General features: G+C 38.3%; 1 protein-coding gene across 2 annotated transcripts in view; it reads right to left on the bottom strand.

Moving 5' to 3' along the window:
• Positions 1-20,665, bottom strand: part of ASB4 (ankyrin repeat and SOCS box containing 4) — a 121,796-nt gene that overhangs the window by 50,130 nt on the left and 51,001 nt on the right. The window contains exons 1-2 of one of the 2 annotated variants that reach the window (XM_060157055.1): positions 14,894-15,080; positions 4,096-4,395 (exon numbers count right to left, since the gene is read on the bottom strand). In XM_060157055.1, coding sequence (XP_060013038.1) covers positions 4,096-4,395; positions 14,894-15,080 — 487 coding nt within the window. Of the gene's footprint in view, positions 1-4,095; positions 4,396-14,893; positions 15,081-20,665 lie in introns of those variants that run through there. The other variant, XM_060157054.1, reaches the window with a different exon arrangement.

The raw sequence follows: 20,665 nt of genomic DNA, 5'->3' as shown, positions 1-20,665 counted from the left end.
AAGATTTGGACCTTTCAGTTATCCTGTTTCATGCATCTTCAACTGTTTGCTTTCTATAAATCATTTCCTTCAGCATACAAACATTTCCTTTTTTTTTTTTTTTGGTTGCACTGGGTCTTCGTTGCTGCGCATGGGACTTCTCTAGTTGCGGCAGGTGGGGGCTACTCTTCGTCGCTGTGCGCAGGCTTCTCATTGCGGTGGCTTCTCTTGTTGCAGAGCACAGGCTCTAGGTGCGCGGGCTTCAGTAGTTGTGGCACACGGGCTCAGTAGTTGTGGCGCATGGGCTTAGTTGCTTCGCAGCATGTGGGATCTTCCTGGACCAGGGCTCGAACCCATGTTCCCTGCATTGGCAGGTGGATTCTTAACCACTGCGCCACCAGGGAAGTCCCCAAACATTTCCTTTTATCTTCAACTGTAGATAATAGTCTCCTGTGACAAATGCCCCCCCCAAAACCCCTTCAGCAATCATGCTACTCTTATGCTCACATTTGTAGCCAAATTTCTTTTACCAGTTGTCAGCATATGCCATCTCTAGTTTCTAACCTCCCATTCACATCTTCTGATCTGGCTTCTGCACCTACCATTTCATCAAAACTATTTTTGTCAGTGATAACTCTGTCACTTAATCTAATGAACATCTGATTAAACCTCTCAGTAGCTATCAATACAGCTGACCACTCCCCCATTCTTGAACCTGCCTTTTTCTTAGTTTCTCTGATGCCAAAAATGCTCTTGGATTTTCTCCAACTTCATTTATCAATCCATTTCACTCTTTTTTTTTTTTTAGTGTGGAATATTTTAACACATTCTTAGAAATAAAGAATTATAGAGGAAAGTGGTTATCACAAGGAAGAGAAATCAAAACCCTAGAATAATTTCACTCTCTTTTATTGCCTCCTCTCCATCCTGCTAACCTCGAAACATAAGAATTTGTCAGAGCTTGGTCCTAAGTTCTCTTTTATCTCTCTACACTGTTTATCCAGGTGAGTTCATTGATTTCCTTGGCTTCAAATACAATCTATAGGCCAAATGGCTCCTAAACTTACTGCTATAGTTCAGAGCTCTTTTCTGAAATATATACTTTTATATCAAGTGCATCCTTGACTTATTCACTTTGATGTCTCAAAGAGGTCTGAAACCTCTCATGTTTAAAACTAACCTAGAAGGACTCACTCTATGTGCTTTTGAGACTTGATATAAAGCAACCAAGTCAGTGGAGGATTAGCAAAAAATAGATATATAGATCAATGGACCCATACATATTTGGCCAATTGACTTTTTTTTAAGATTTTTTTTATGTGGACCATTTTTAAAGTATTTATTGAATTTGTTACAATACTGCTTCTGTTTTATGTTTTGGTTATTTGGCTGTGAGGCATGTGGGATCTTAGCTCCCCAACCAGGGATCGAACCTGCACCCTTGGAAGGTGAAGTCTCAACCACTGGACCACCAGGGAAGTCTCGGCCAATTGACTTTTGAGAAAAATATCAAAACAATTCAATGGTGAAAGAATAATCTTTTCAACAAATGATGCTGAAACAAATGGCCATCCATACATGAAAAAGATGAACTTCAACCCATACCTCACACCATATGCAAAAAATAACTCAAAATCAATCAAAGACATAAAAGTAAAACCTGAAATTATAAAACTTCTAGAAGAAAAACGTAGGAGAAAACCTTTGTTACTTGGGTTAATCAAACATTTCTTAGCTAGAACACAGAAAGCACAAATCATAAGAGGTAAAAATTGATAAACTGAATTTATCAAAATTAAATACTTCTGCTCTTTTAAAAACACCATTAGAAAAATGAAAATCCAAAGAATGAATTAAAATATTTGCAAAATACATATTTGACAAAGGGCTAGTATCCAAAATATATTAAGAACTCTCACAGATCAATAACAAGAACACAACCATTTAAAAAAAAAAAAGCGGGCTTCCCTGGTGGCGCAGTGGTTGAGAGTCCGCCTGCTGAGGCAGGGGACACGGGTTTGTGCCCCGGTCTGGGAAGATCCCACATGCCGCGGAGCGGCTGGGCCCGTGAGCCATGGCCTCTGAGCCTGCGTGTCCGGAGCCTGTGCTCCGCAATGGGAGAGGCCACAACAGTGAGAGGCCTGCGTACCGCAAAAAAAAAAAAAAAAAAAAAAAAAAGCAGCAAAAGAAATGAACAGATATTTCACCAAAGTGAACACACAGCTGGCAGACAAATACATGAAAACATACTCAATGTCTTTGGTCATTAGAGGAATTCAAATTAAAAGCGTAATGAGATGCTATTAATACTTATTATAATGGCTAAAACAATCTTTAAAAATCTGACATTACGAAGTTCTGACAAGGATGGAGGATAACAGGAACTCTTACACACTGCTGGAGGAAATGCAAAAGGGTACAAGCACTTTGGAAAACAGTTTGGCAGTTTCTTATAAACTTACCATACAACCCATCTTCCCATTCCTAGGTGTTTACCCAAGAGAAATGAAACATGTCCATACAAGAACGTGTATGCAAATGTTTAGAGCAGCTTTTTTCAAAATTGTCAAAAACTAGAAGCAATCCAAACGCCCCTCTACTAGGGAGTCAATAAACTGTGTTACATCTATACACGGAATACTATTAAGCAATAAAAAGGTCTGATTTACTGGTGAGTGCAGTCACATTGATGAATCTCAAATGCATTATGCTACACTGGAGAAACTAGCCTCAAAAGGTTACATATTGTATAATTTAATTAATATGACATTCTGAAAAGATGAAACTAAAGGGACAGAAAACAGATCAACAGTTGCCAGGGGTCGGGGGAGAGTGAGGGAATTAACTACCAAGGGCATCGGGGGATTTTTTGAGATAATTGTGGTGAATGGTTTCACGACTCTCTATTACTCAAAAACAGTGAACTTACGGTATATAAATTATACCTCTGTAAACCCAACTTTAAAAAAATGGTATAACGATCTTCCCCACATACATGCTTCTTCCCCACGTTTTCCCATCTTAAAAAATGGCATCACTATCCAGCCATTTTCTAAAGCCAGAAACCTGGCAATGATTCTTGAAACTTCCTTTTCTGTCACCCAGCCCCACCCCCACCTATATCAAATCCATCTCCAAGTCCCACCAATTCTGCTTCTAAAACATTGCAAACCCATTTTCTAATTTTCCTATCCAAGCTTTCCCCTTAGTGAAAATCATCATCCCCCCCACCTACACTATTGCAAGAGTTTCCCTGCTGGTCTCCCTGCTTCCGTTCTTGGCCTTCTCCAACCCAGCTTATGAATGACCCCATATTGATGATCTTAAGTGAAAATTAAACCGTGTCATTGCCTTGCTTTAAACTTTTCAGTGGCTCCATTTCTAAACCCCACACTCGGCACCCATCAGGCCATATATGATCTGACACATCCAATGTCATCTGGCGGCACTACCCTCTACCCTCTTATCCCTCCCACCCACCCCCTCATGATACGCTGGCCATACTGGCCTTCTTCCATGTGTTGGATATTCCAAGTTTTTTGCTCCCCTAGCAACTTTGCACATGCTATTCCCTATCCCTAGACTTTTCTTCTTTGCTCTTGTTTTTAATGGCCAGCTCCTTCTCATTATAAAGTTTTAGCTTAAATATTGTATCTTTAGAGAAGTTTTACACATTTTATAATAGTTTACTCCTGACGTTCTCTTTCATAGCACCTTATTTTGCTCCTTTCCCAATTTACAGTTATGTACTTATAATTTATTTCATCAATATTCATCTCCCCTACTAGAATATAAGCTCCTAGAAGTCAGAAACTATTTTCTCTTTTTACTTTCTTAGCACATTACCTGACATTCTAGAAGCTAATAAATATTTGTTAAATAAATGTGTTAATTAACGAGACTCCTACAATTAAAACAGTAATAAGAATTCAATGTGATCATCACTGAATGACTGGGGCCAACATAACTATCTCTCTACATATTTTTAGGGCCCCCTGAATTAGGCTTAATGAATAGAGGTATGTACTACATTGCCGGAGGTAAGTAAGGGTCACCAATTTTCAAAACCATGACTGGGCAAGTAGATGACAATGTCAGCCACCCAGAAAGACTTACCTCTCCAAACCAATTGCTTGGCACACAGGATGGAGCTTGGAGTTGTACAGAAGTGTAAAGCTGTGTGTCCACTTAAGGAGTAGCAATTGAGCTTTGCTCCACGGTCACAGAGAATCTTAACACAATCCAAGTTGGCCATTTCACAAGCCACATGAAGAGGGGTTTTCCCATTAGGTCTACAGTTGATTGTAGCATTGTGGTCCAGTAGCACCAGAAGACATTCCACGTGACCAAACAAGACAGAGAGATGCAGGCCCGTGGCCCAGGAAGACTTTAATTTGTAACTAGGCAACCAATAACCTGAAAAAAGAAAGGGAGAGAAAGTTTAACTTCTTGGCCTAGGATTTCTCCCTGTGAGAATTAGTGAGGATTTTTACAAAGTATTTTACTTTCGTCACATTTATAAAATTGGGGGATGATTTGGAAGTTGTAAACTAGTGGCTGATGAATCTGCAAATGTTTAGCTTAGTAGTGTATTTGGATTACTTAAATGGGACAGGGGCTTTCTACTCTTCCCTATTATCTTGGTCCTTCATTTACTTTACCTTCCTGGCTGTCCAAGGCATTTGTGTTTGAGACCTTCATTTATGTGACTGCATTTTATTTTACGTGATGATTTACAGGACATTCTTATTAAAGATTTTTTTTAACTCCCAATCATTGTCTTGAATGATTCCAAAGCTGTTACTTACAAGCTTATAATGTTCATTCCATCACAGTTCTTTTTCCCTCTAGTTGTTGCTATTGTCAAGCTAAGGTATGAATGTATTTGATGTCTTTAGAAAATTTGTCACACCAAGATTTTATTTGCCTGTCTATCAGTTTATACAACACCTCTTTCCGAAGAAGAATTAAGAAGAATTTATAGCAGCTTACAAATTTTACACAAGATTTTTTTTTAATGATCTAGAAAATAAGGGCAAAGGAAAAAATAAGGAAGGCAAAATAAGGAAGGAAAATAAAAAGAGGTCCAGGGTCAGATAGGTACCCAAAATATAAACTGTGTTGTATATATGCTAGAACCACACTGTAAATTTGCCTTTGAACTTCCCAGCAGCCAAAATAAACAGGAAAACATGATGTGTTGCACAATTAACTATGCCCACAAGCTATACACAGATTAATTGGTCAGGAGAAGCATAGTTGTTCCTAGAACTGAGATCTTAAATAAAATTTTCCCATTAGCTCTTGAAAATCTCTCTCTCTCTCTCTCTCTCTCTTCTCCCACCCTCCCTCCCTCTCACCCTCTCTCTTTCTCTTTCCTTTTTCCCTCTTACCTCTGACTTCTGAACACTGAACTAGTCCCTTTTTCCCAAGTGTCCAGTGATTGCCATTTTGACAAGCTATAACAAAGATAACTTTATAAATCCTTTTTTCAATGTCAATACCCAGAGCCACGGCATTAAGCTCACTATGAGTGGAGAATGGAAAATAGGTACAGAAAGATGAAATATTTAATGGCAAGATGAAGATGTAGATAGAGCTCAACAGCTTAGAAGAGACTCTAGGGTGGAAACAACAATATAAATTTTAACATGGATAAATCAGAAGTTTGTTTTTACAATCGGTTGTAAAAATTCCACTATGCGAGTACAAAGTAAGCAGATTATGAGTTTCTTTATTTTTCTTAGATTTTTTTGGGAAAGATCGTCTTTATTTATTTATTTAATATTTTGGCTGCACCGCGTGGGATATGGGATCTTCATTCCCCAACCAGGGATTGAACACACATCCCCTGCATTGGAAGTGCGGAGTCTTAACCACTGAACCACCGGGGAAGTCCCAGCAGATTAGGATTTAATGGTAATTTATTTGAGGAAAAACCTAAGTATTTGAGTTGACAATAATCTAGAAATGAGCCAACAGTAAGATGAAGCTGCCCAAATGCTGACACAATCTTTAGCTACATTAATAGGGTATAGCACCCAGAACAAGAGAAGTACAAGTTGTATTCTTCACTGATTAGATGACGTCAGAAAAATCTAAAATATTGTAAATACTTCTGGGCAACAAAAATGAGCATCTGGAGGGCACTCAGAGGATGATGACCACGTTAAAGGTGGGCCTGGTGATTAGGTATTAAAAGTCTCTCATTTAAGTGAAAAGAACTACCTACGCACCACTCCTGGGTATTTATCCTACAAGTACATTCACTCATGTGTGAAATGCCATATAAGGGCCACTGTATTACACAACTCCCAGGAACACTACTTGCATTGAACTCTTTATGAAGAGTATGAAGTTCCTGGGAGTTATAAATCCTGGTAACCTGGCCCAGGACAACAACATGCACTACACTACAGCATTGTTCTTAATGGTCAGTGATTGGAAACAACCTCAATCTTCATCAATAGGAGACTGTTTAAATAAAGTATGTACATCCGTACAGTGGAACACTATACAGTCATTACAAAGAAGGGGGCGGTTCTGTGTATACTGGTATGGAAAAAATCTCAAGATATATTATTGAATGAGAGAAGCAGGGAGCCGAAGAGTGTGCATAAAGGCTAACAGGTAAGAAAATATTTATAAACACCTAACACAAGAAACTGGTTGCACTGGTGGGGACTGGGGGACAAGAACATAGATTTACTTATCCTTCAATGCTCCCCTTGAGCTTTTAAATTTAGTACCTTATGCGTGTATTACTATTTATAAAAATAAATAAAATTAAAATAAACTGTTGTGCTCCTGGCCAGGAGGAAAAATAATTTAGTTTAAAAAGGCCATTTAGGGCTACCCTGGTGGTGCAGTGGTTGAGAATGTGTCTGCCAGTGCAGGGGACACGGGTTCAAGCCCTGGTCCAGGAAGATGCCACATGCTGTGGAGCAACTAAGCCCGTGAGCCACAACTACTGAACCTGCACTCTAGAGCCCATAAGCCGCAACTACTGAAGCCCACACGTCTAGAGCCTGTGCTCCGCAACAAGAGAAACCACCGCAATGAGAAACCCGTGCACTGCCAACGAAAAGTAGCCCCTGCTTGCCACAATTAGAGAAAGCTCATGCACAGCAATGAAGACCAAACGCAGCGAAAAATAAATAAATTTATATTTTTTAAAAGAGGTTATTTATAGGGTTATGCACAATGCTGATTAATCCTGAGGGAATGAATGCTCCCAACCAGAATTTTGTTTTTCTATGGCCCACCCTCCAACCTAGACAGACAGACAGACACACACACACACACACACACACACACTTTAGTCTCTTTTCATCTCACTCAGAATGCTAGGGCCATTTTGCTTTCTCGTCCTCCCAACTCTCCCCTTATCCAAAGTTGTTCTTTAAAAAGAAATCCAAAGTTGTTCTTTAAAAAGAAATCCAAAGTTAATTTATACTAAGGTCTAATAGACTGAGGATTGTTTAAAGTGTGACCCTCATAGGATTATCTGAATTTATGTAGGAATCTGTATTCATACAATAGAATTAAGTTCTAAGATACTAATTCCAGATTTCAGACACTGAAAGGTATTTGGTGATATGGATTTTCCCTGGTAGAGACAAATAGTTTCACAGACAGTCTGGACTGGGGAGGATCAACCCTGTGCCTGTGTGTGTGTGTGTGTAAATAGATATGCACACACAATACATTTGTATATATCCATATATACATTTCCATTTAGCTGTGCACATTGAATCTGTGTTCCAAGCATAGTTTTTAAGCTATATGGTATGCAACCTGCTTTTGATAAGGAAGGAATCACTTAACACCAACACCTAGTCATCTTAATACTCAAGTTTCCTCTACAAGCAATTTGCAAAGACAGCCTCTTCTAACTCTCTTGCAAAGAAGCTGGTTCCAGATCTGAAAACTGGAGTGTGTTTTGCTTGCCAATTAACGGCAAAGATTAGGCAGCTCTATGCAGCAACTGATTGGAAACTCAAGTCTGCTTCTGTAGTGGTAAGAAAAATGATATCAGAAAGGAAGCAGCAGAGAGCTGATTAAGAAAACACCATTTTGATGTAAAATCAAAGAAACACAGAATGTTAGCGCTGGAGGGAAGATTATCCAGTCCAAGCCTTTCATTTTCCAGATGAGAAAACTGCCACTTTTTCAGCCTGCTGGAGCCATAAGTCGTCTGCCTCAGTCCAAGCTAATGGACTCAGAATATCTGCAGTGCAGGGTTTCCATCTGTCTTTGTCTTTGTGGAAGTAGAATAGGTTTAGCACCAAGCCTGCTTCACAAATCATAAGGAAAGAAAGAAGATCCCGAATTCATCTATATGTCACATCTCTGACATGGAGATACATTTGTTGATTTTTTTTCTTCCTCCTAAATTCCCAGTAGCACTTAAAGAATCTATCCTGCCTGTTTATTACATGAATCGGTCATCCTTGACCTCTCAATCAGTCTCATCTCCGTGTCCTATAATCATAATCATTAACCAGTAAATTGGGCTCAGAGATGGCCAGGTGTTGGAATTCAGCTAACCTCATAAATGAAATTGTGCCTACAACTCACCTCTCCTAGAAAGGAATGTGGGTGGTAGGAACGTAGATGGGTGGGTGGCAGCAAGACCCCTTAGCTGGTGCCCCTAGGGAGCTGAGTGGAGAGATAGGAAGAGAATAGATAGTCGGATACAGATCAGGGTCTGTCGCAATGTATCTTGAAGCTACATTGCAGAACTTTGGTGGGGGGTAGTGGGGAGGAGTTTCTGGATAATTCAAGCCCTTGCAAAGCAGGAAAGCCCACTGAAGAGACAGAAGCAGTCCACAGCAAACAGGCCACACACATACAGTCACCACCTTTTTTTTTTTTTTTTTTTGCTATACGCGGGTCTCTCACTGCTGTGGCCTCTCCTGTTGCAGAGCACAGGCTCCTGACACGCAGGCTCAGCGGCCATGGATCACGGACCCAGCCGCTCCGCGGCATGTGGGATCTTCCCGGACCAGGGCACGAACCTGAGTCCCCTGCATCGGCAGGCAGACTCTCAACCACTGCGCCACCAGGAAAGCCCCAGTCACAACCTTTAAATGACGATACGGTCACAGGTCACTGTGTACCAAGTGTGGAAACAAGCAGGAGTGTCCTTTCCACCATACCTACCCTCACTGAGGACCAAACCTGAGGTAATGCCATTGCCAAAAAACCACAGTGATGCAGCACCCATTAACACATTTGTGTCGACGCTGGTATGTCAAGAGATTAAAATTTGTCCTACAAAATGTAACCCCCAATGGTCACAGCATGACAGAAATACAGTTAACTAATCAGGCAGATTCATTTTGTACACTCTCCCTTCTTTCCACAGCAATATTGTCCCAGGGTTTCAGAACGCAAAATGTGATTTATTCTTCGCATTTGTCTTTCAAAGGGCCCCCCTCTGCTCACTTCTGCAGAGTCCAGGATGCCCTTTGACTGTGTGCTCAGATTGCCCAAAGGACTGTAAGGAGGGAGTAAAACCCAGGAACAAAGCCCTTGATGGGGCCAGACGTGAGGAAGGCACTGCTTCCCCTAATGTAAACTACTTGGTTCTCACCCTGGGTCTGCAGTCTGTGGGCAGTGATGCCTTCTGCTTGAGCTCTGCTTGAGCAATGAGCTTAACTGAGAAGAAAATACAGATTCTTTCTCCTAGGAAAACATCCCAGAGAGAACTCTCAAATATAGGCCACACCCATGTGGGTTTATAGCATCTACCATTACTTTTTACCTTCCCCAGACCATGACACTTAATCTGTTTCTATAATTTCCCCTTCTAAACATTGAAGATTATCAGCATGCAGGAGATCTAGAGGGGGTCTTGACAAAGCCTCCACTTTACAAATGAGGATAAATATCTTGTAGAGATTAAGTAGCAGGAAGTGCCCATGTTTGTATACCTAGTCTCCCCCAAATCTGAAAGCTATATGCAGTCCACCTCCAAACCGATATCAATTCTCAGCAAAGTTCTAAAGGAATTTAGGAGTTATGCCCCTACAAAAATACACAGACCAATCCTTTGTGTGTGTGTGTGTGTGTGTGTGTGTGTGTGTGTGTGTGTGTGTGTGTGTGTGTGTGTGTGTGTGTGTTTAATTTAAATCTGAATCCAGAGATATGCCTGAGTCACTGAGTAGAAAACCCCTGGCTCAGGAAATACAGTAAGGAGCGAAGTGTTTGGGCCACCTTTTGGAAGAAGGGTTGATTCTGCTCCAGTGTTTGGGGGGATATACACATCTCTGGTAAATCTTCAGCTAAGCTCGGCTCTGCCACAGTTATCAGCTGTAATGTTATCTGAGTCCAAAGAACCCCACACACAAGAAGCCTCTGTTATTACAGCCAAAGGTTACACACACTGCTCGTGGCTGGATAAGCAGACATTTGCTCTGCTGTGTCCACGTATTTACACAGTCCTGAAGGATTACAGGCTGGAGCACAATTCTTACCTATTTTTTAATAGCTAATATTTTCAGGATAAATCTCAGAGTTTCCCCAGGAGAGAAAAAAAAAATAAGCTTGAAATGTAAAATTTAAAAGAAAAAAATCTGAACATCTAGGAAAGGAAAAGAACCCTGGGATGGCAATAGGAAAGTAGGAGAGTGAATTTCTGGTAAAGAGGAAAATTAGGTGATAAGAAGATGACTCATTAAGAGAGTGAAAATAAGAGCTTTCAAGATATTTGGAAGGCAGTTGCTACTTAGTAAAGTAGATAGAGTACCTGCCAGAAAGTTTTCCAGTGAAATCATTCATTGGTTATTTTAATTAAAAATATGACTATCAACCAAAGAACCTGAGGCTTTGGGCCATAAACGAAGTACTTAAGGTGCATTACGCTGATTAACCTTGCTGACTAGGGAATTCCATACCAAAGAGATAAGTATGATATTCTGCCCGTAACATTAATGAGCCAAGGCTCATGCATCTGAAGGAGAATCAAATGTGTGGTTGAAAAACCTTTGGAAACAGCTTTATGGATATTCACGTTTCCTGTATGGAGATGGCCTAGTGAGAACCAATATGAATAGCTTTGCGTTTTCTTAGAGACCCACTTTCACTATAAATACTGTGCGCTTGGCTTATAACAAACTTTATATCATTGACATTCCTTGACTATTCAACTGCTAATTGCATTTGGCAGTTAAAAGTTGTTCATGTATTTAACTTTTCTTCACTTCATTCCCATTTTAAAGTGGTCAGCTGGTAGATGTAATTTTGCTTACTTGTTTTTACTTTTCAGACCCATGTATCTGCCATTCTCTAGGAGATAATGCAAATGCCAACCAGAATGCTTCTTTTTTTTAAAGAATGGCTTTTCTTAAAAATTTTATTTTATTATTATTTGGCTGCGTCGGGTCTTAGCTGCAGCACGTGGGCTTCTCTCTAGTTGTGGCTCGAGGGCTCTATAGTGCGCTGGTTTCGTTCCCCACGGCATGGGGGATCTTAGTTCCCCCACCAGGGACCATACCTGCGTCCCCTGCATTGGAAGGTGGATTCTTAACCACTGGACCACCAGGGAAGTCCCAACCAGAATGTTTTTAATGTTTGCTTTACAAAGTGTGAGAGAAATATTTTTAATTGATAAAACATAATTTTATCTGAAGATTTGATTATGAAGTTTAAAATAACTTGAAAAAATAGAATGAGATGTCTTAAACTTTAAGAATCATTATTAGGTGCTGGGGCTAGGCAGGGCTCGCCATCTGAACCTGGATGCTGGCTTCTAAATCTGTTCTCTGTCTCATAGGTGAGAGAAGTTACTCAATGAGACGGGGAAGCAGAAGTGAATTTCCAGACACTTTGTTCTACCTTCCTCACAAAGTCCATATTTTATATTTGCTTAGGAGGTCAACTTTTGATTATTAGTGTACCATTTAGATTGTGGATTGGGGGTTGCAATGTTTACATTCCAAGCTGATTTCTTCACCAACAGACTTCTGAGTTGCCTTTACAAAAAGTATAAACTTGCATTCATACTGACTTAAACATACCATAATTAGGGGAGAAAATGTGGTCACTTTTAAAAATCCTATGTCCTAAAAGAAACAAAAATTATTTGGGATTAAACGTACCACTGTTGATCTTCCACAGGACAATCAAATGATGAATACAGATTACATTACTAATTACACAAGTAAATTTAAAGGTAGCATAGTATGTTCTAGATTTTACACATTGTCTTGCTTAGTAGGCCCCAAATTACTAAAACCTGAAGATTCCCACACTTTAAAAGTAAATAGGTAGGGCTTCCCTGGTGGCGCAGTGGTTGAGAATCTGCCTGCCAATGCAGGGGACATGGGTTCGAGCCCTGGTCTGGGAAGATCCCACATGCCGTGGAGCAACTGGGCCCGTGAGCCACAATTACTGAGCCTGCATGGGCGATGAAGAGTGGCCCCCGCTTGCCACCACTAGAGAAAGCCCTTGCACAGAAACGAAGACCCATCACAGCCATAAATAAATAAATTAATAAAAATTAAAAAAATAAAAAGTAAATAGGTAATGTTCTATTTCTTCTTCTGGATGCTGGTTGCATATGTTTGTTTATTTTGTGAAAATTAACCAAGCTTCACACTTATGAATTGTGCACTTTTCTGTGGTAGAGATTTTGAAAAGTGCTTAAAAAAATCAAAAACGAATGCATAGCAATTCAACAGCATTCAACATCCAAAAAGTCTGCTGTGATTTAATAAAGTCTCACAAAGTTTAATCTAGTCACATACCCTTCGAGGCCACAAAGCGTCTCATTCCTTAGAATTATTCAGAAAGGAACTAATTCTAACTAACAAATGACCAGTGTAGCCTGCTCAGCTCTACACTAGTCCCTGGGAATTCCTCTGTGACTTAGAAACTGATGTAACCACTTAGGTCTACTCTGCTTGGCTAGCAACTAGGATTCTATGCATCACTTCCATTCCTGACTAAAATAAAAAGTTTGATAATGAGGCTGCAAGCCATGTGAAAATATCTGAAGAAACTGAAGAAAATGAGGCTTCAATCTGGGATTCAGATTGAAGAGACAGATTATTATACCCATATTCATATTAAACAGAGAGTAAGTGTATTTCTTTCTATACGCACACGTGTACGTGCACACACACACGCACACACACACACACACACACGATTTCCTGCATAAACCCTGAAGATATGGCCACAAATCCTAACATTTCTTCCATTCATCCACCTGGCATGCATAAGAATGTTACTGTTCTCTTCCCCCCCCCCCAAATCCAGAGAGTGTAATTTGCTTTCTCCCTAATTGAAAGTCCCATCCCACAGTCCTATGAAAACACCCATTTGCATGAATGAAAATTTAGCTCTATGAAGACCATAGGGAGTCGGCTCATATTGACAGAAAGATTTTAAAATGCATTTTTTTCTCGTTCAGGGATGATAACACCATTGGAAGCAAGAGAAACAGCATCCTTCTCCAGAAACTGCCACTAAGACTTCCTTTCTCACAACCTCTGAACCTTCGCATGATCTACGCAATTTGGCATGCTCAGATGAGAAAAGGCAGTCTTCACAGCTCAGGGTCAAATAAATTACGTGCTGACTTGGACATAAGTATTTTAAGCTAGGCACGAATATAAGTTTTAAAAAATACCTTAAAAATGTATTAAGCATTCAGGCAGTCTTTCACTGAACAAATCCATAAGATGAAAGTAATCTGATCATATAGTATACATTCTTTCTTCTTAACAGAATCTCCATCAACCACTTTTTAAAAAACAGACCTCTTCTTTATTTTCCAATCAAGATAGCAATGCCAATTTATAATAAAACCCTCAAGTAAAAATCATAAACACAGTAACTGGCCTCAACTATTTCATCCTTCCTTCCGAACTGATAGTAAATTAATGTAGAAATATATACCATTAAGTATTCATTTCTGAAGATAGATGGTGCTGATGATTTATATACAAATGGAAAGTATTTTAAACATAAAAAAAGATCTCTCTTTCTCAATGCTGTACACAAGACCTTATCACCTATTTTGTTTAAACAGAAGTGATGTTGAACATGGTGTTTGTTTGCAGTCCGCTTACCAGATGGCCTCGCTACTCAAATTTCCCATTAACTAGCTGATTTGGGAAATCAGAATCTGCTCACTTCTAATTTATTTCTGACTTATTAAGCATGGGTTCCAGAAAATCCCGTGATAAAAAAAAAAAATTCAGTTCTAATTTTTGCTATCCCTAGTTCTTCATAAGGCAGATACTCCATGTTAGGTAGATCTACAATTTTGATCTATCACTGTAGTCATTGAAAAAAGTTAACTTTTTGGCTTTTCTGGTTTCAGCTTTTCTGCCTGAACTGAAAACTCATTAAAATGACAAGGATCATAAAGGTGTATCACGGTACAGCCTTTCCCATTTATTAACCCTTCAAATAGGGGCAAAAATCCTCTTCTTCCTCCAGGTGGATGTAGAGATGATATATCTTTAAGTAGCCCTGTTAACAGAAGGCTGGCAGCCTGTTCCCAAGCCAGTCATACTGTCTGGATTAGATCTCAGCAATCTGTTTAGCCATAATCTAGAGACGGTTTCTTTATTCTATGTACTTATAAGAAGAAATAAAGTTAGAAATAGAGGAAAATTGCATTACTAAATATGATTATCCAGGATTTCAAATTCTAGGCACAGGGATACAGAAAGAAAAGAGAAGGAAAGTAAAGAGAAGAAAAAATATATTTATATATATACCAGCTCATGATTTTGTCTAGTTTAAAAAGAAAGAAATGATTACATTAGAAATATTTTTTAAGTATATATTTAAAGAAATAGTAAGAGCTACTGGTTTAGATTGGGTGACTAATGCTGTGCATTAAAAAAACAAATCCATTTTCTATCGATTTTACAATTACACCTATAATTTTTACCTTGTTTATAAGATGCCAAAACCATATTCTCATCTTCAACTTCAAAAACTGTGTCCACATCTATTTGCCTTTGGATTAAAATGGCCTTCAATTTTCCGAAGTCATTTGACTTTACAGCCTCAAGGAAATTTCTCTTAACTAACTTGGCAGCTGCAGATTTAGTGATAGGGACAGCCGTGCTGTCCATCCTTCCTCTCCCTCTGGAAGCTGTATTGTGATTTTTCAGGAGAGCGGCACCAAGCTAACAGGCACATGCTAGAGAGCCCACAAACCGGCAGCTAATTTTATCCCAAAGTTATGCTGATCCGTTCTATTTATATAGGGACCATTTTAAACTTCAAAATATCCTTCTTGGCTGTCACTGCACTCTCAGGTCTTTTAAACTGGTTCTATACTAACTAATTCATTGAATAACATAGTGTATCAATACGAAGGAAAACCCTCACAATACATTTCAGAGAATGAAATGTCACTATTATTTCTTATACAATCAAAGTAATAATGTAAGATTTGAAAGCTCTTAACTTTTCTTTTTTTTCCCCTCAGTAAAAACATCTGGTGCTCAACTGGAGATCCAATGTCTTGCTCTGATTAACCAATAGCCACAAATGAAAATTTGTTACAGTGGCTGATACATGTGCTTCTGAAAACCTATAAAATTCTGTAATAAGAGCCTGCAAAATCAAGCATGGTCATACACATTTGAAAACAAACAGAAGGTTATCAAGTGACTTAGACTTGAAAAATTTCAACATCATGAAAGAAAGCAGGGTAGGGTGATGGTGGTAGGGGATTATTTTAGGTAAAAAGAGACTAAAGAGACAAAACAGCTAAATGCAATGACTGAGTAAACTTTATTTAATCTTGTATTTTAAAAAATCAGTTAGAAAAGACTATATTGGTACAGTTGTGGAAATATGAATATGGACTAGATATTACTTGATAATATAGAGTTATTGTTAATTTTTTAAGGTGTGGTAAAAGTATTGTGGTTATACAGAATAATATTCTTATTCTTAAGGGGTAAACTGTCATGATGCCTAAAGCTTCTTTTCAAATAATTCAGAAATACAAAAATAAATGGGTATATATATGTATACAAATATACATGTATAGATATGTGAGTGTGTGTGTGTATGTAAATAGAGACAGAGAGAGAAAGCAAATGTGGCAAAAAATTAAAAGTTGGCAAATCTAATGAGGGATTTACGGATGACCATGATATTATTTTTTCAGCTTTTCTGTAAGTTTGAAATTTTCCAAGAGAGAAAAATACTCAATTTTTAAATGTACAAATCATTACAAATTAGAAAAATTGTGATAGTAAATGTTAATTTGAACATAAAGAAATTACACTTTATATATTTTCTGTGCGAACTTTCTGCAGAATAATTAGCAACATGAATTTAAAAAAACTAAAAATGATAATAGTATTCAATTCTTAGAATTTACATAAGCATATAGACATTGATGCAAATTGTAACATAGTATTTTAACTTATTTCATTGATGTGTAACACAAATACAAGAAAGTAGAAGGTGACAAGTCATAAGTATACGGCTTGTCCAATTTTTACAAAATGAACACACCCCTGTAACCAACCCCCAGGTCGAACCACAGAGTCATTCAGGTACACTTGAAACTCCCTTTATGTCACTTTTCAATCCAAACACTCACCTGACCCCCAATGACAACGACTATCTTGACTTCTAATATGGTAGATTAACTTTTTTTAATGTTTAAGATTTTTGTTAATATTCTTAATTTTAAATCTTCAAGAAGATAAAATTTCAAGCTTAACATAGTGTAAAGTATTTGTCCTGAAATAATGGATGGATAAATGAATAAAAATGTATATATAGATGATTATATTGTTAACAATAGTAAAAAACATGGAAGCAATCTAAGTGACTGACAGCAAAAAATTTGATAAACAAATTATGTCATATCCATGTAATGAAACACCCTTCAGTCATTATTACTAGGTAGATATATACTGATTTTAAAATATCTATGAGATAAGTAATTTATAAAATAGTATATGTAGTATAAATATTCTTTAAAAATATCTATACTGGGCTTCCCTGGTGGCTCAGTGGTTGAGAATCTGCCTGCCAATGCAGGGGACACGGGTTCGAGCCCTGGTCCGGGAAGATCCCACATGCCGCGGAGCAACTAGGCCCGTGTGCCACAACTACTGAGCCTGCGCGTCTGGAGCCTGTGCTCCGCAACAAGAGAGGCCGCGATAGTGAGAGGCCCGCGCAACGTGATGAAGAGTGGCCCCCGCTCGCTGCAACTAGAGAAAGCCCTCGCACAGAAGCGAAGACCCAACACAGCCATAAATAAATAAAGTTAAAAAAAAAAACAGACAAAAAAAATCTATACTTATATAATGTAAAAATATATGTATATATTTACATAATTTGTCTCTATCTATATAATGTATAAATATGTGTACTAAATGCACACGTAGGAAGAAAACTCTGTACGCATGCATCAATTCCCAAATATCATCAGCTTTTATCTCCTAATGCTAAGATTACATCTGATTTCTTCTTTACCTCTTTCTTATTTTCTGAAGTCATCTACAATGAGCACAAATTACATTTGTGATAAAAATGTATTTCTGCACTGAACGTATTAATAATGATAACTTGGTAACGCAGCATAAGCACAGAATTGTAGATTCCATAAAGTAAGGAACTAAATCATTCTCCTGCCCTCAGTGCTCAGTATGAACAAATAAATGAATAATGAATGAATAAAGAATTATTCATTGATTATTTACAACGTCCTTAGCACTATGCTTGGTTGAGAATAAGATACTGTTCCTTTTATGTCCACATGCGTGACTCAAGTATAGCAATTATTGATTGTTATGTTTTGGCCCTTTTTGACAAACCTAAGAGAAAGAAAAGCATTCCCGGTAGAGGAAACAGAGACATAGAGTTTTACTTTATTGGAGGATAATTAGTCCTGGAAAGATAACGAAAATTCACACTACCTAAAATTAAGACTGAATTTCACAGTTGGGGGGGTGGGGGTGGGGTTCTCTTAATTCATCTTGAAAAAGAAAAGCAAAAATTATAGGGAGCATATTTTCATCTAATATTTAACTTGTAGGCTGACAGTTACTTGTATAATTCATAGAACCACAAAATACAATGTTTACTATTTTCGGAGAAAGATATTTAATTCTGATTCAATTTCATAATGACATGAAGTAATATACTTTACCTTTTGAATGGTTTTTGTCAAACTAATATATAAAAAGAATCATATTTACAAACGTACTCAAGAGCTTCAACAGATTTGCCAAGGGCCTTTCTTCATCCTTTGATATTCCAATGACATATAAACTCAATGGCTGGAGTTCCCTCTAAAACACCAATCAAATCCTCATGCTCTCAAACTTTTCTTATGCAATTATTAACAGAAATAACACTGACAAATTGCCATTAGTAAATGGTTTTGTATGTGATTTGGGCAGCTCTCCAACGTTTTCATCAACCTCATGAAATCTTAGCTGATTTACAAAATTTGCAATTTCACTTTGTGATGGACATCAGAAAACCCAAGTGAGATATAGACCCAACAGTCAAGGGTATGTTCTTATATTTGAGTTTGCCACCTTGTGACCCGAGGGACTAAGATAATGGGTGATCAGTTAATAGGCTCCATAATTCTTAACAGTAATAAAGTTTTTAATCTAACCTTACCATTCCAAATTTTACATTTTCTGCTTTCAAGGATAAACAATAAGTTGAGAGGGAGGGAGGCAAATACCAATGAATATTGAAAAGGAAATATCAGATAATACATAATTAAATCTCACATTGTGGTTCACAAAGCAATTCATTCCATTATTGGAAAGTTAAAGTCAGAGCTTCTTTGTTATATTGAGTCAAAATCTGCCTATTCATAATTTCTTCCCATTAAGTCTAATTATGAACATGCAATTATACATTTACAATTATACTCTTTCTAACATTTGAAAATAGCATTCTCTCTCATTAATCACTTTTTTCCTCAGGTAGTGTCAACTGTTTCTTTTTGGGGTGATTTTCAGAATTCTCTTGTCCTGCCTGTTCTCTTCCAGATCCTCTTTAGTTGATTGATAAATGCCCCTCTTAAATTTTGGTGCCTAACATGGAACATAATATTCCTAGAGGGAGCTGAAAACAAAGGATTCTGATGGATGACACCAGGGACACTCTGCTTTTGTTGAAATTGTATTGGGATTCTTAGAGGGCACTTTGCAAGCTTGCCTCGTGTTACAGTTGTAATTCCTTCAGCAAATACCTACTCAGACCTTCAATATGCCAGACACTTATTCAGAGCACTGCAGTGGACAACAATAACAAAAATCCCTGCCCATGTGGAATTAAGCTAATGGATTTAAGTAGTAATGAAGTCCCCAGATCTTTCCAATCTCCTGTACACTAGAAACTGTCACAAAGTTGTAATTCACTGAATTTCGTACAGAAATAATATAGCTTGTTTATATGCAATTAATTGATCTGGTCCCCTTTATGGGTTTTCTACATAACTTAGTGGCAAAGGGAAGGACAACTTAATTTTAGTCCAACTGGATATGCTTAGTCTGATCCAAATATTTAGCAGTCTCTTTAGGTGAATCCTCAGTCTCTTTGGATAAAAGTCTCTATCTTTGAGAATTTTGAATTTCCCTCTAATATGGTCATTTCCAATATGGATTTCCCTCTGAAAATATGGGATACGTATAGGAGCAATACTAATTAAAAATACTAATACTTAGCATCCAGAATCAATTAGAAGAGAATTTAGCCATAAATAACCAGTATGACTAGACCAGTGTACACCAGGTGAAGATCAGTCAGGGGTAGGAATGCAGCTTATATGACCTCATGAGAGGAGAGGCAGTCCTAAGATGAACTCATTGTCCTCTAGACCCTCCCTGATCTTCATAGCAGAGTGGCTCCTCTAAATTGGTCTTGTCTGGGTGTATTCAGGTTTCTGGCATCCACCACTGGAGAACGTGATCCTAGTCATTTGCCTCCAATCTTGATGTCCTCAAATACCACAGCCTCTGGCTATGTTAGTCCAATCTATGCTCTGAAACTCTGTGTCCTCTCTCCAGGCACAGTCACTCTCTCACACTTCATACAGAGACCATGAAGAACCAGCAGCTTTCTATAGCCACCTTCTTGCCATCTTTTTGGGGCCAGAATGGACATGGACCTAAGCTGAGGGCTGGGGTTCTCCAGGGCGTCTACATTCTCCCCGAAGCTGAGTCACTGCTCTCAGCACCTTCAGACCTCCTCAGGCATATCTTGTTACCAAGTCCCCTCCCCTCTCCATGGCTCTACCAACGTTCAACTCTGAAACAAGTGTGTGACTAGGGATGAGAACGTGGCATCTGACCCCTCAATCAACCTACATCTCTTCTCATAATCCCTCAAGACTTCCAGGCTTCCTGACTAAAAGGGTCCAGTTTTAGACTTCTTACTTCCTCTTTAACTTTTTCTTTGTCTCCCTAGGTCGGCAAGCTTGTTGACCTCCCTCCATAGGTGGAAGAGCTGTCATTGCATTGTGGAAGAAACTTTGGATCCTGAATCCTTTGAGCATGGTTCTTGATATACTAAAGAAGGAGATACAATTATTTAGAAAAAAATCCTCATTTTCTTAAAGCCTGATTTTCACAACTATTGCATTTCTAAAAGTCAGCATTGAGATTTAAACCTTATCAAAGGCCAATATATCCTAGGGTGTTCTCATACTTTCTTTCCTTGG

This window comes from Lagenorhynchus albirostris, chromosome 8 (genome assembly GCF_949774975.1).
Source record: "Lagenorhynchus albirostris chromosome 8, mLagAlb1.1, whole genome shotgun sequence".
Classification (NCBI taxonomy): Eukaryota; Metazoa; Chordata; class Mammalia; order Artiodactyla; family Delphinidae; genus Lagenorhynchus; species Lagenorhynchus albirostris.
The sequence above is the reverse complement of the archived record's forward strand: the minus strand, read 5'-3'. Positions and strand labels throughout refer to the sequence as shown.